General features: G+C 42.7%; 1 protein-coding gene across 1 annotated transcript in view; it reads right to left on the bottom strand.

Moving 5' to 3' along the window:
- Nucleotides 1–596: 596 nt before the first annotated feature.
- The window catches only part of LOC118369039 (FERM domain-containing protein 6-like), a 60,069-nt gene continuing 44,003 nt past the window's right edge, over nt 597–16,662 (bottom strand). Inside the window, exons 12-14 of the mRNA XM_052496516.1 lie at nt 10,189–10,326; nt 8,432–8,523; nt 597–4,150 (exon numbers count right to left, since the gene is read on the bottom strand). Of these exons, the coding sequence (XP_052352476.1) occupies nt 3,854–4,150; nt 8,432–8,523; nt 10,189–10,326 (527 nt within the window). The 3' untranslated portion in view covers nt 597–3,853. The remainder of the gene's footprint in view (nt 4,151–8,431; nt 8,524–10,188; nt 10,327–16,662) is intronic.

Raw genomic sequence — 16,662 nt, 5'->3', positions numbered from 1 at the left:
CCAGGTGAAAGCTGTCATGGAGTAGGTTGACCAGGTGAAAGCTGTCATGGAGTAGGTTGACCAGGTGAAAGCTGTCATGGAGTAGGTTGACCAGGTGAAAGCTGTCATGGAGTAGGTTGACCAGGTGAAAGCTGTCATGGAGTAGGTTGACCAGGTGAAAGCTGTCATGGAGTAGATTGACCAGGTGAAAGCTGTCATGGAGTAGAGCTGTCATGGAGTAGATTGACCAGGTGACCAGGTGAAAGCTGTCATGGAGTAGGTTGACCAGGTGAAAGCTGTCATGGAGTAGGTTGACCAGGTGAAAGCTGTCATGGAGTAGATTGACCAGGTGAAAGCTGTCATGGAGTAGGTTGACCAGGTGAAAGCTGTCATGGAGTAGGTTGACCAGGTGAAAGCTGTCATGGAGTAGGTTGACCAGGTGAAAGCTGTCATGGAGTAGGTTGACCAGGTGAAAGCTGTCATGGAGTAGATTGACCAGGTGAAAGATGTCATGGAGAGTAGGTGTTCTTAATGTTTTGTACACTCAGCGTATATTGTCTTGCACAACATTGACCAAACAGAATATCAGAGAGGTCAGGACAGCTTAGACAAATAAATGTTTTTTTATTTTTTTATTGAATATTGTTTCACTACAACAGGGTTTGAGAAAACAACTAAATCATTCATGTTTTTCCTGAAGGGCGATCCTTTCACAGAAAGGACTATGGATACTTAGTTGCAGACATACAGTAAGGGTGCGTGTAGAAGCTAAGCCACCAAAGGAGAGAGTTGAACCAAATGCTAAGGTTTTTCAGGTTGTTGTTCTGGTTCTATGGCGGTGCACCTGGACACACACTGGCTTTATACAGCATAGAACATCAATGATCTACCAGAAAAATATTTCAACTTGTCAACAAGTCTTTGTTTGCTCGGATACCCAATATTAATAAGTAGAAATTATAAGAGTAAAAAAAAGAGAAGCTAGGTACATGTCGTTAGAAATGAAATGTTACAGTGTGAGCTTTTACTTTGAAATCACACAAAAATATCAATTTTATAAGTGTATTCATTATTACACATTTCTTTCCAACAATCACGTCTTGCTGCCTTGGCCTGATCTGTGGTTCTAGATCAAGACACCTTGTTCTGTGGTTCTAGGCCGATGTGTCCAGCTGATGAGACCAGCTGTGAAGAGAAGTGGAACTGTCAGGTCTCTCCACTGTACCACAGCAGAGCTGTTTCTAGAACATTCTAAAACAAGGTTCTAGAGCATACGTAGCTCCCTGGAGCAGCATTGGAAAAGCTCACGAGAATGTTGATCCAAAACAATTACTTAACTGAGGGACATAGTGGTCTATAATTCCAAATACATCAGGAAGTCGCATTTTGTTTATTATTCCAGAGATATTAGGTAACACAAATGAGTCTAGGATTACAAATGTACATGCATAGTGTACTATTACCATACATGAAATGAAGAGGTTAATGATACTGACACGGCCTTCTCAATAAGGTTTTACTGAGTGGGGAAGAAATGCAAAAGTACTGTGTGAAAGACATTTGGAAGACAAACTCTACTTTCCATTTCTATTGAGAAGGTATGGTTTGGAGATGTATTAGTTAGAACTCTAAGAGAATAGATCAAGAAGAACAAAAAGAGGCCAGACAGCCTTGTCTGGATCCACACATAGTAAGGTATAATAAAGACATCTTTATATGAACATGACTTGTGTAGTTGTGTGTTTCAAACCTTGTGAAAATTGTTTAGCTCTTGGCCAATTAACTGAGCAATGTAAAAATCCTTAGGCATCAACTTTCTTCAGCTACTGTAAGATGAAATGAGACTATCGCTGGGTAAAAAAAAAAGGGCACAATATTTTTTTTAAAGTGAATGTGATTTCACAGGTTTGTAATACTGTCACATAAATGTGCACTGCTTATAATACTGACTGACATCAACCGCACACAAATAATAACTTTTCAAAAAAATACAATGCATCTTATTGTTCTAAAAAAGCTCCATTCCAAAAATATTACTTAAAACTTCCAATTAGCTAAAATGATCAAATAAAAAGTAACAAAAATGTTTTAACAAGTTCCAGTTTGAAATAATAAATTGAGACAGAACAAACACGACAACCCCCAAAACTAACAAAGACAGCTGAGTGAATAATAATATCATCATGTTTCAGCATACAGAAAGAAAAGTCTAAATCCCAGTTTGAGAGCTGGCCTAAACACTACCAAACTCCATTTTGTCTGTGTGTGGATTACGTCTTGGATTTTCTCAGCTCTGCGCACACAGACAGGTGAGGGCATGTAGAAACTCATCCTGCCCCAAGCAACAGAGCAGACCTGAAACAGCCGATGACGTCGCCCGTTCTCCACGTCGCGTGACAGGAAACGAACTGTCACAGATTCAAATATGTCTGTTATAAGGATGGTAGAATAGGGATGGTAGATGACATCATTATAGAGGTAATCCCCTTCAATGATTACTGGTTAATAAACAGACTGTTTGAATAATGATTTTTAAAGTCTGATGTCAATGATTAAATACCAAATATACTGCTGAGCAACAATAAAGGTAGAGGGGAGCCGTATGACATAAAAACGGAAGTGGGCAAGTGTTGCTAAGCGAGAAGCTGGGATTGATTGTCAAGGCACGGTTGTGGTTCAGGACTTGCATAGGTGTAATGAAGGCATGTGGGGTGTGTTCCTAATTTCAGGCTCCTCCCCACACGAGCAGACAGCTCTACAGAGGAACTGTTGGCACATTGCACTTCCTGGCAAAGAGAGGAGAAATGGCGTGTCATGTCTAATCTCAGACTAGCGCATGCTGGATTTGGTTCTGGGCTCCGAGATGATGTCATATCATGTCATACATACTACATACTGGAGACAGAGGGAAGGGAGATGCAGGACATCATCAGTGTTTCTTCTTCTGGATCAACCTCTAGATTCTGGATCAATCCAGATCCTGCTCATTGTGACGTCATAATATCCTGTCATGGACTCACAAAGCTGTATCATTTCATTGATTGGTTACACACTACAATAATAATAATAAGTGGACATGACATTTTTTCTTTAGTTTAATGCAACTTGTCTTTGGTTCATAGCACAAATAGATTCACTATGTATTTTTTGTAGGGGAAGGAGTGGGATCTACTCTTCATGGCAGAACATTTTGATATTGGCTGTGTGTGTTTTATGGTATGTGTGTAGTACTGCGTTAGTAAAGTCATAGTAGGCAAACACAAGACGTTGATTTTAGTTTTCTGTGAAAGCATTATCAAGGTTCAGATCCCAAAAAAACATTCTGGATAAAGTACATGCTTTGGAATAAAGTCAGAGGTTGTATAAATAACAGGGTGATGGTGAGATATTCCTTGACGTTCCTTAACTTTTCCCTTTACTCTCCCAACCAGAGTGTCACTGTGGACTATTATCAGTCCGTGTAAAAGATGCTGTCAGATTTCCTGGAAACCCAGAACAGGTTTATCCTTTTGTTTTTTAAATATTTGTTATTATACCCCCGTTTTGGCAAAAGATTCCTCTGAAAGGGCTTTTCGTTATCAGTTATCTGTCTCTCCGGTGTAGGTCGTCTCAGGTGTTACCATGGTTACGTTGACTGGCGATGTCATTCTGGTGGATTATAGGGCTTTTAACCTCCGTCTGACTCTTCCCAGTACGGTGCAGATGGCTGTTATGGCTGACAGGTTATGGCAACAGACAGATAAACCAAGCATCACCTCTCCAAACCTCAAACGCTCTTCTCTCGTCCCATTCTGTTTCCTGAGGCACCTACAGGTCTGAGCGGTGGAGGCAGGGGTCATGAGGCCACCCTTTTTTTGCCTCCCCCATCCATCCATCACACCACAAACTCTGGGACTTCGTCGCTGGTCAGCTCCAGGGAGAAGTACTTGCTGGTCCTCTTGATGGGGAAGCCGTCAAGCTGATCACCGCGGATCCCGGCGCACTGCTCGGCAAGGTTGCCCTGGTAACCACTGCTGTCGCTCAGCTCCTGGGCACAGCCAAAGGTGTAGCTGTGGGCGGTGTCCTGGCATAGCTCCGCCCATTGGAGGCAGCCCTTCTGGTAGAGACGCACATCGTCCAGGGATTGGCTGTGGCGGTCCGTCGATGTCTGAGGCTTCCTGCACACCGTCGTCTGGGGAACAGAAGGAAACCTAAACAATCAGTAAATGTATTCCATTTTTTTAACAATGTAAAAACTGCTGTACTTGCCTTTTCCCTTACTATTTCTAGCCAGAGAGCAGATATTTTTTGTGAAGGTTTTACTTGACAATTTAAAGGAATAAGTGATCAAAATTGATCAAAATTTAGTTCAATGCACTGATTGTAAGTCATTCTGGATAGGAGGGTCTGCTAAGTAACTCAAATGTAAAATGTCAGTACTAGGGATGCAAATTTTGGTCAATGTTGATGCAAAGTAACCGACCCTCATTAACCCGGTTAACAAACGGTTACATTTGTTCCAAATAGTTAAATGACCAACAAACAAATACAAGGAACAGACATGTTTCATTATAGAGCTTACTTGAATCACGCAACAGTAGCAAGCCAATCGTCTCACTGTCAAAAGGCTGGTATTGAACATACAACGACTGTAACGAAGCAGCCAATGTAAAACATTTCCAACATATTAACAACCCCCATCCTAGTCAAAATGCAATTCCCAGGAAAACACTGTTCTACACAGCGAACCAGATGCCAGCAGTTCCATATGTGAGAGATGAAAATATCTGTTAGAAACGCAGAATGAGGGAGACTCTAAAGATGCAACAACTAGGATGTTAATATGACTAGGATGGGGGTTGTTAATATGACTAGGATGGGGATTGTTAATATGACTAGGATGGGTTGTTAATATGACTAGGATGGGGGTTGTTAATATGACTAGGATGGGGGTTGTTAATATGACTAGGATGGGGGTTGTTAATATGACTAGGATGGGGGTTGTTAATATGACTAGGATGGGTTGTTAATATGACTAGGATGGGGGTTGTTAATATGACTAGGATGGGGGTTGTTAATATGACTAGGATGGGAGTTGTTAATATGACTAGGATGGGTTGTTAATATGACTAGGATGGGGGTTGTTAATATGACTAGGATGGAGGTTGTTAATATGACTAGGATGGGAGTTGTTAATATGACTAGGATGGGGGTTGTTAATATGACTAGGATGGGGGTTGTTAATATGACTAGGATGGGTTGTTAATATGACTAGGATGGGGGTTGTTAATATGACTAGGAGGATGGGGGTTGTTAATATGACTAGGATGGGGGTTGTTAATATGACTAGGATGGGTTGTTAATATGACTAGGATGGGGGTTGTTAATATGACTAGGATGGGTTGTTAATATGACTAGGATGGGGGTTGTTAATATGACTAGGATGGGGGTTGTTAATATGACTGGATGGGTTGTTAATATGACTAGGATGGGGGTTGTTAATATGACTAGGATGGGAGTTGTTAATATGACTAGGATGGGTTGTTAATATGACTAGGATGGGTTGTTAATATGACTAGGATGGATTGTTAATATGACTAGGATGGGTTGTTAATATGACTAGGATGGGTTGTTAATATGACTAGGATGGGTTGTTAATATGACTAGGATGGGGGTTGTTAATATGACTAGGATGGGGGTTGTTAATATGACTAGGATGGGTTGTTAATATGACTAGGATGGGGGTTGTTAATATGACTAGGATGGGTTGTTAATATGACTAGGATGGGGGTTGTTAATATGACTAGGATGGGGGTTGTTAATATGACTAGGATGGGTTGTTAATATGACTAGGATGGGGGTTGTTAATATGACTAGGATGGGTTGTTAATATGACTAGGATGGGTTGTTAATATGACTAGGATGGGGGTTGTTAATATGACTAGGATGGGTTGTTAATATGACTAGGATGGGTTGTTAATATGACTAGGATGGGTTGTTAATATGACTAGGATGGGGGTTGTTAATATGACTAGGATGGGGGTTGTTAATATGACTAGGATGGGGGTTGTTAATATGACTAGGATGGGTTGTTAATATGACTAGGATGGGGGTTGTTAATATGACTAGGATGGGTTGTTAATATGACTAGGATAGGGGTTGTTAATATGACTAGGATGGGTTGTTAATATGACTAGGATGGGGGTTGTTAATATGACTAGGATGGGGGTTGTTAATATGACTAGGATGGGTTGTTAATATGACTAGGATGGGGGTTGTTAATATGACTAGGATGGGTTGTTAATATGACTAGGATGGGTTGTTAATATGACTAGGATGGGGGTTGTTAATATGACTAGGATGGGGGTTGTTAATATGACTAGGATGGGTTGTTAATATGACTAGGATGGGAGTTGTTAATATGACTAGGATGGGAGTTGTTAATATGACTAGGATGGGAGTTGTTAATATGACTAGGATGGGGTTGTTAATATGACTAGGATTGTGTTGCTAATATGACTAGGATTGGGGTTGTTAATATGACTAGGATTGTGTTGCTAATATGACTAGGATTGTGTTGTTAATATGACTAGGATGGGTGTTGTTAATATGACTAGGATTGCGTTGCTAATATGACTAGGATTGTGTTGCTAATATGACTAGGATTGCGTTGCTAATATGACTAGGATTGTGTTGCTAATATGACTAGGATTGCGTTGCTAATATGACTAGGATTGTGTTGCTAATATGACTAGGATTGTGTTGTTAATATGACTAGGATGGGTGTTGTTAATATGACTAGGATGGGTGTTGTTAATATGACTAGGATGGGTGTTGTTAATATGACTAGGATGGGTGTTGTTAATATGACTAGGATGGGTGTTGTTAATATGACTAGGATGGAGGTTGTTAATATGACTAGGATGGGTGTTGTTAATATGACTAGGATGGGTGTTGTTAATATGACTAGGATTGTGTTGCTAATATGACTAGGATTGCGTTGCTAATATGACTAGGATTGTGTTGCTAATATGACTAGGATTGTGTTGCTAATATGACTAGGATTGTGTTGCTAATATGACTAGGATTGTGTTGCTAATATGACTAGGATTGTGTTGCTAATATGACTAGGATTGTGTTGCTAATATGACTAGGATTGTGTCTTTGGCTTCTGGACAACAAAATAGAATTCATATGAATACCAATAGAACAGGTCTCACTGTCCAACCAGTGATTTTGTTGTGCTCATGTAGCATATGCTGTTCGCGTGTTATAAAGAAGATGCATGACGAACTAACGACAATACACACACATCAATTTAATTCCATTACGCAAATGGACCTATAGGCCGATAAGCATGACCGGTAACCGGTTAACTGTTAAAACTTCTTTGGGATAGGGGGCAGCATTTTCACTTTTGGATGAATAGCGTGCCCAGAGTGAACTGCCTCCTACTCAGTCCCAGATGCCAATATATGCATATTATTATTAGTATTGGATAGAAAACACTTTGAAATTTCTAAAACTGTTTGAATGATGTCTGTGAGTATAACAGAACTCATATGGCAGGGAAAAACCTGAGAAAAAATCCAAACAGGAAGTGGGAAATCTGAGGTTTGTAGTTTTTGAACTCAGCCCTATCAAATACACAGTGGGATATGGGTCAAGATGCACTTCCTAAGGGTTCCACTAGATGTCAACAGTCTTTAGAAACTTGAATGAGGCTTCTACTGTGAGGTGGGACCGGATGAGAGCTCTTTGAGTCAGTGGTCTGGCAGAGTGTCACAGCCTCATGACGCGCGATCACGAGGGAGTTAGCTCTCATTCCATGGTTTTTCTACAGACAATGGAATTCTCCGGTTGGAACATTATTGAACTTTTATGATAAAAACATCCAAAAGATTGATTCTATACTTAGTTTGACAAGTTTCTTCGACCTGTAATATAACTTTTTGAGCGTTTCGTCCGACTGGACCAGATCGCGCTTTTGGATTTGTTTACCAAACGCCCTAACAAAAGAAGCTATTGGACATAAATGGACATAAATGATGGACAATATCGAACAAAACAAGCATTTATTGTGGAACTCCGATTCCTGGGAGTGCATTCTGATGAAGATCATCAAAGGTAAGTGAATATTTATAATGCTATTTATGAATACTGTTGACTACCCAACATGGTGGATATTTCTCTGGCTGGTTTGTGCTCTGAGCGCCATTCTCAGATTATGCTTTTTCCGTAAAGTTTTTTTGAAATCTGACACAGCGGTTGCAGATTGTATCTAAAGTTCCATGCATAACACTAGAATTTTCATCAACATTTATAATGAGTATTTCTGGGAATTCATGTGGCTCTCTGCACAACCACCGCATGTTTTAGAACTACTGAACGTAACGCGCCAATGTAAAATTAGATTTTTTTGAACGGGGTTAACATCCCTAGTCAGTACCAAACAGGATAAACTGTCACTGACCTGAGGAAGAGACTCAATGCTCTGGCCTCTCATCTTCACAACGGTCTCAGAGGAACTGGAGGTGGATGAGCTGACCTCCTTCACTATGAGTCCTACAGTGCAGACAGAGAGGATGACATTCATAAAAACAACAACTAATACAACACCATCTGTTGACCACCCAGCCAACTTCAATTCAACCAGTCTCACTGAGATAGGAGGCTGTCCGAAATGAGTGAATGAAGACAGCAAGACAGTAAGAGGTTGTATGTACCAGAGTCTGGACTGGGTAGAAAATAAAGACAGTGGTTGTATGTACCAGAGTATCCGTTGGTCTGGTGTGGGTAGAGAAGCTAAGACAGTGGTTGTATGTACCAGAGTATCCGTTGGTCTGGTGTGGGAAGATAAGACAGTGGTTGTATGTACCAGAGTATCCGTTGGTCTGGTGTGGGAAGATAAGACAGTGGTTGCATGTACCAGAGTATCCGTTGGTCTGGTGTGGGTAGATAAGATAAGACAGTGGTTGTATGTACCAGAGTATCCGTTGGTCTGGTGTGGGTAGATAAGACAGTGGTTGTATGTACCAGAGTATCTGTTGGTCTGGTGTGGGTAGAGAAGATAAGACAGTGGTTGTATGTACCAGCGTATATGTTGATCTGGTCTTGGTAGAGAAGTTAAGACAGTGGTTGTATGTACCAGAGTATCCGTTGGTCTGGTGTGGGTAGATAAGATAAGACAGTGGTTGTATGTACCAGAGTATCCGTTGGTCTGGTGTGGGTAGATAAGATAAGACAGTGGTTGTATGTACCAGAGTATCCGTTGGTCTGGTGTGGATAGATAAGATAAGACAGTGGTTGTATGTACCAGAGTATCCGTTGGTCTGGTGTGGGAAGATAAGACAGTGGTTGTATGTACCAGAGTATCCGTTGGTCTGGTGTGGGAAGATAAGACAGTGGTTGTATGTACCAGAGTATCCGTTGGTCTGGTGTGGATAGATAAGATAAGACAGTGGTTGTATGTACCAGACTATCCGTTGGTCTGGTGTGGGAAGATATGACAGTGGTTGTATGTACCAGACTATCCGTTGGTCTGGTGTGGGTAGATAAGACAGTGGTTGTATGTACCAGAGTATCCGTTGGTCTGGTGTGGGTAGATAAGACAGTGGTTGTATGTACCAGAGTATCCGTTGGTCTGGTGTGGGAAGATAAGACAGTGGTTGTATGTACCAGAGTATCCGTTGGTCTGGTGTGGGTAGATAAGATAAGACAGTGGTTGTATGTACCAGAGTATCCGTTGGTCTGGTGTGGGTAGATAAGACAGTGGTTGTATGTACCAGAGTATCCGTTGGTCTGGTGTGGGAAGATAAGACAGTGGTTGTATGTACCAGAGTATCCGTTGGTCTGGTGTGGGTAGATAAGATAAGACAGTGGTTGTATGTACCAGAGTATCCGTTGGTCTGGTGTGGGTAGATAAGATAAGACAGTGGTTGTATGTACCAGAGTATATGTTGATCTGGTCTTGGTAGAGAAGCTAAGACAGTGGTTGTATTGTACCAGAGTATCCGTTGGTCTGGTGTGGGTAGATAAGATAAGACAGTGGTTGTATGTACCAGAGTATATGTTGATCTGGTCTTGGTAGATAAGATAAGACAGTGGTTGTATGTACCAGAGTATCCGTTGGTCTGGTGTGGGTAGATAAGATAAGACAGTGGTTGTATGTACCAGAGTATATGTTGATCTGGTCTTGGTAGAGAAGCTAAGACAGTGGTTGTATTGTACCAGAGTATCCGTTGGTCTGGTCAGGGGACATGGTCAGCATGTCCTCGGTGATGTGGATGCACAGGTCCTGGTTCAGGTCCAGGGTCAGCTCATGGAGCTCCTCATAGTCTTTCGGGTCGTCCACTAACATCTCAATCTCTGGAGGGAAAGACAGACACTATTATTAACCTCTGGGGGGACGGACAGTCAGACAGACACTAATATTAACCTCTGGGGGGACAGTCAGACAGACACTAATATTAACCTCTGGGGGGACAGTCAGACAGACACTAGTATTAACCTCTGGGGGACAGTCAGACAGACACTAATATTAATCTCTGGGGGACAGTCAGACAGACAGACACTAATATTAACCTCTGGGGGACAGTCAGACAGACACTAATATTAATCTCTGGGGACGGACAGTCAGACAGACACTAATATTAACCTCTGGGGGACAGTCAGACAGACACTAATATTAATCTCTGGGGGACAGTCAGACAGACACTAGTATTAACCTCTGGGGGACGGACAGTCAGACAGACACTAATATTAACCTCTGGGGGACAGTCAGACAGACACTAATATTAACCTCTGGGGGGACGGACAGTCAGACAGACACTAATATTAACCTCTGGGGGGACAGTCAGACAGACACTAATATTAACCTCTGGGGGGACAGTCAGACAGTCAGTCAGACAGACACTAATATTAACCTCTGGGGGGACAGTCAGACAGACACTAGTATTAACCTCTGGGGGGACGGACAGTCAGACAGACACTAATATTAACCTCTGGGGGGACAGTCAGACAGACACTAATATTAACCTCTGGGGGGACAGTCAGACAAACACTAATATTAACCTCTGGGGGGACGGACAGTCAGACAGACACTAATATTAACCTCTGGGGGGACGGACAGTCAGACAAACACTAATATTAACCTCTGGGGGGACGGACAGTCAGACAGACACTAATATTAACCTCTGGGGGGACGGACAGTCAGACAAACACTAATATTAACCTCTGGGGGACGGACAGTCAGACAGACACTAATATTAACCTCTGGGGGGACAGTCAGACAAACACTAATATTAACCTCTGGGGGGACAGTCAGACAGTCAGTCAGACAGACACTAATATTAACCTCTGGGGGACAGTCAGACAGACACTAATATTAACCTCTGGGGGGACAGTCAGGCAGACACTAATATTAATCTCTGGGGGGACAGTCAGACAGAAACTAATATTAACCTCTGGGGGGACAGTCAGACAGACACGAATATTAATCTCTGGGGGGACAGTCAGACAGACACTAATATTAATCTCTGGGGGGACAGTCAGACAGAAGGTAATATTAACCTCTGGGGGGACAGTCAGACAGACACGAATATTAATCTCTGGGGGGACAGTCAGACAGACACGAATATTAATCTCTGGGGGGACAGTCAGACAGACACTAATATTAATCTCTGGGGGGACAGTCAGACAGACACTAATATTCATCTCTGGGGGGACAGTCAGACATTCAGACACTAATATTAATCTCTGGGGGGACAGTCAGACACTAATATTAATCTCTGGGGGACAGTCAGACATTCAGACACTAATATTAATCTCTGGGGGACAGTCAGACATTCAGACACTAATATTAATCTCTGGGGGGACAGTCAGACATTCAGACACTAATATTAATCTCTGGGGGGACAGTCAGACACTAATATTAATCTCTGGGGGGACAGTCAGACAGAAAGACACTAATATTAATCTCTTGGGGGACAGTCAGACATTCAGACACTAATATTAGTCTCTGGGGGGACAGTCAGACAGACAGTAATATTAATCTCTGGGGGGACAGTCGGACAGACAGACACTAATATTAACCTCTGGGGGGGACAGTCAGACAGTCAGTCAGACAGACAGTAATATTAATCTCTGGGGGGACAGTCGGACAGACAGACACTAATATTAACCTCTGGGGGGGACAGTCAGACAGTCAGTCACACAGACACTAATATTAATCTCTGGGGGGACAGTCAGACACTAATATTAATCTCTGGGGGGACAGTCAGACATTCAGACACTAATATTAATCTCTGGGGGACAGTCAGACAGAAAGACACTAATATTAACCTCTGGGGGGACAGTCAAACATTCAGACACTAATATTAATCTCTGGGGGGACAGTCAGACACTAATATTAATCTCTGGGGGGGACAGTCAGACATTCAGACACTAATATTAATCTCTGGGGGGACAGTCAGACACTAATATTAATCTCTGGGGGGGACAGTCAGACAGAAAGACACTAATATTAATCTCTGGGGGGACAGTCAGACATTCAGACACTAATATTAGTCTCTGGGGGGACAGTCAGACAGACAGTAATATTAATCTCTGGGGGGACAGTCGGACAGACAGACACTAATATTAACCTCTGGGGGGGACAGTCAGACAGTCAGTCAGACAGACAGTAATATTAATCTCTGGGGGGACAGTCGGACAGACAGACACTAATATTAGTCTCTGGGGGGACAGTCAGACAGTCAGACACTAATATTAATCTCTGGGGGGACAGTCAGACAGAAAGACACTAATATTCATCTCTGGGGGGACAGTCAGACAGAAAGACACTAATATTCATCTCTGGGGGGACAGTCAGACAGAAAGACACTAATATTAATCTCTGGGGGGACAGTCAGACAGAAAGACACTAATATTCATCTCTGGGGGGACAGTCAGACAGAAAGACACTAATATTCATCTCTGGGGGGACAGTCAGACAGAAAGACACTAATATTAATCTCTGGGGGACAGTCAGTCAGACAGACACTAATATAAAATCTCTGGGGGGACAGTCAGACAGACAGACACTAATATTAATCTCTGGGGGACAGTCAGACAGTCAGACACTAATATTAATCTCTGGGGGACAGTCAGACAGAAAGACACTAATATTAATCTCTGGGGGACAGTCAGTCAGACAGACAGTAATATTAATCTCTGGGGGGACAGTCAGTCAGACAGACACTAATATTAATCTCTGGGGGGACAGTCAGACATTCAGACACTAATATTAGTCTCTGGGGGGACAGTCAGACAGACAGTAATATTAATCTCTGGGGGGACAGTCGGACAGACAGACACTAATATTAACCTCTGGGGGGGACAGTCAGACAGTCAGTCAGACAGACACTAATATTAATCTCTGGGGGGACAGTCAGACAGTCAGACACTAATATTAGTCTCTGGGGGGACAGTCAGACAGAAAGACACTAATATTCATCTCTGGGGGGACAGTCAGACAGAAAGACACTAATATTAATCTCTGGGGGGGACAGTCAGTCAGACAGACACTAATATTAATCTCTGGGGGGACAGTCAGACATTCAGACACTAATATTAATCTCTGGGGGGACAGTCAGACACTAATATTAATCTCTGGGGGGACAGTCAGACATTCAGACACTAATATTAATCTCTGGGGGGACAGTCAGACATTCAGACACTAATATTAATCTCTGGGGGGACAGTCAGACATTCAGACACTAATATTAATCTCTGGGGGGACAGTCAGACAGTCAGACATTCAGACACTAATATTAATCTCTGGGGGGACAGTCAGACAGACAGACACTAATATTAGTCTCTGGGGGGACAGTCAGACAGTCAGACACTAATATTAATCTCTGGGGGGACAGTCAGACAGAAAGACACTAATATTAATCTCTGGGGGGACAGTCAGACAGTCAGACAGACAGACACTAATATTAATCTCTGGGGGGACAGTCAGACATTCAGACACTAATATTAATCTCTGGGGGGACAGTCAGACATTCAGACACTAATATTAATCTCTGGGGGGACAGTCGGACAGACAGACACTAATATTAATCTCTGGGGGGACAGTCAGACAGTCAGACACTAATATTAATCTCTGGGGGGACAGTCGGACAGACAGACACTAATATTAATCTCTGGGGGGACAGTCAGACACTAATATTAATCTCTGGGGGGACAGTCAGACAGTCAGACACTAATATTAATCTCTGGGGGGACAGTCGGACAGACAGACACTAATATTAATCTCTGGGGGGACAGTCAGACAGTCAGACACTAATATTAATCTCTGGGGGGACAGTCGGACAGTCAGACACTAATATTAATCTCTGGGGGACAGTCAGACAGACAGACACTAATATTAACCTCTGGGGGACAGTCAGACATTCAGACACTAATATTAATCTCTGGGGGACAGTCGGACAGACAGACACTAATATTAACCTCTGGGGGACAGTCAGACAGTCAGTCACACAGACACTAATATTAATCTCTGGGGGACAGTCAGACACTAATATTAATCTCTGGGGGACAGTCAGACATTCAGACACTAATATTAATCTCTGGGGGACAGTCAGACAGAAAGACACTAATATTAACCTCTGGGGGACAGTCAAACATTCAGACACTAATATTAATCTCTGGGGGACAGTCAGACACTAATATTAATCTCTGGGGGGACAGTCAGACATTCAGACACTAATATTAATCTCTGGGGGGACAGTCAGACACTAATATTAATCTCTGGGGGAGAGTCAGACAGAAAGACACTAATATTAATCTCTGGGGGACAGTCAGACATTCAGACACTAATATTAGTCTCTGGGGGGACAGTCAGACAGACAGTAATATTAATCTCTGGGGGGACAGTCGGACAGACAGACACTAATATTAACCTCTGGGGGACAGTCAGACAGTCAGTCAGACAGACAGTAATATTAATCTCTGGGGGGACAGTCGGACAGACAGACACTAATATTAGTCTCTGGGGGGACAGTCAGACAGTCAGACACTAATATTAATCTCTGGGGGGACAGTCAGACAGAAAGACACTAATATTCATCTCTGGGGGGACAGTCAGACAGAAAGACACTAATATTCATCTCTGGGGGGACAGTCAGACAGAAAGACACTAATATTAATCTCTGGGGGGACAGTCAGACAGAAAGACACTAATATTCATCTCTGGGGGGACAGTCAGACAGAAAGACACTAATATTCATCTCTGGGGGGACAGTCAGACAGAAAGACACTAATATTAATCTCTGGGGGGACAGTCAGTCAGACAGACACTAATATAAAATCTCTGGGGGGACAGTCAGACAGACAGACACTAATATTAATCTCTGGGGGACAGTCAGACAGTCAGACACTAATATTAATCTCTGGGGGGACAGTCAGACAGAAAGACACTAATATTAATCTCTGGGGGGACAGTCAGTCAGACAGACAGTAATATTAATCTCTGGGGGGACAGTCAGTCAGACAGACACTAATATTAATCTCTGGGGGGACAGTCAGACATTCAGACACTAATATTAGTCTCTGGGGGGACAGTCAGACAGACAGTAATATTAATCTCTGGGGGGACAGTCGGACAGACAGACACTAATATTAACCTCTGGGGGGGACAGTCAGACAGTCAGTCAGACAGACACTAATATTAATCTCTGGGGGGACAGTCAGACAGTCAGACACTAATATTAGTCTCTGGGGGGACAGTCAGACAGAAAGACACTAATATTCATCTCTGGGGGGACAGTCAGACAGAAAGACACTAATATTAATCTCTGGGGGGACAGTCAGTCAGACAGACACTAATATTAATCTCTGGGGGACAGTCAGACATTCAGACACTAATATTAATCTCTGGGGGACAGTCAGACACTAATATTAATCTCTGGGGGACAGTCAGACATTCAGACACTAATATTAATCTCTGGGGGACAGTCAGACATTCAGACACTAATATTAATCTCTGGGGGGACAGTCAGACATTCAGACACTAATATTAATCTCTGGGGGGACAGTCAGACAGTCAGACATTCAGACACTAATATTAATCTCTGGGGGGACAGTCAGACAGACAGACACTAATATTAGTCTCTGGGGGGACAGTCAGACAGTCAGACACTAATATTAATCTCTGGGGGGACAGTCAGACAGAAAGACACTAATATTAATCTCTGGGGGACAGTCAGACAGTCAGACAGACAGACACTAATATTAATCTCTGGGGGGACAGTCAGACATTCAGACACTAATATTAATCTCTGGGGGGACAGTCAGACATTCAGACACTAATATTAATCTCTGGGGGGACAGTCGGACAGACAGACACTAATATTAATCGCTGGGGGGACAGTCAGACAGTCAGACACTAATATTAATCTCTGGGGGGACAGTCGGACAGACAGACACTAATATTAATCTCTGGGGGGACAGTCAGACACTAATATTAATCTCTGGGGGACAGTCGGACAGTCAGACACTAATATTAATCTCTGGGGGGACAGTCGGACAGACAGACACTAATATTAATCTCTGGGGGGACAGTCAGACAGTCAGACACTAATATTAATCTCTGGGGGGACAGTCGGACAGTCAGACACTAATATTAATCTCTGGGGGGACAGTCAGACAGACAGACACTAA

This window comes from Oncorhynchus keta, chromosome 35 (assembly GCF_023373465.1).
Source record: "Oncorhynchus keta strain PuntledgeMale-10-30-2019 chromosome 35, Oket_V2, whole genome shotgun sequence".
Taxonomy (NCBI): Eukaryota; Metazoa; Chordata; class Actinopteri; order Salmoniformes; family Salmonidae; genus Oncorhynchus; species Oncorhynchus keta.
The sequence above is the reverse complement of the archived record's forward strand: the minus strand, read 5'-3'. Positions and strand labels throughout refer to the sequence as shown.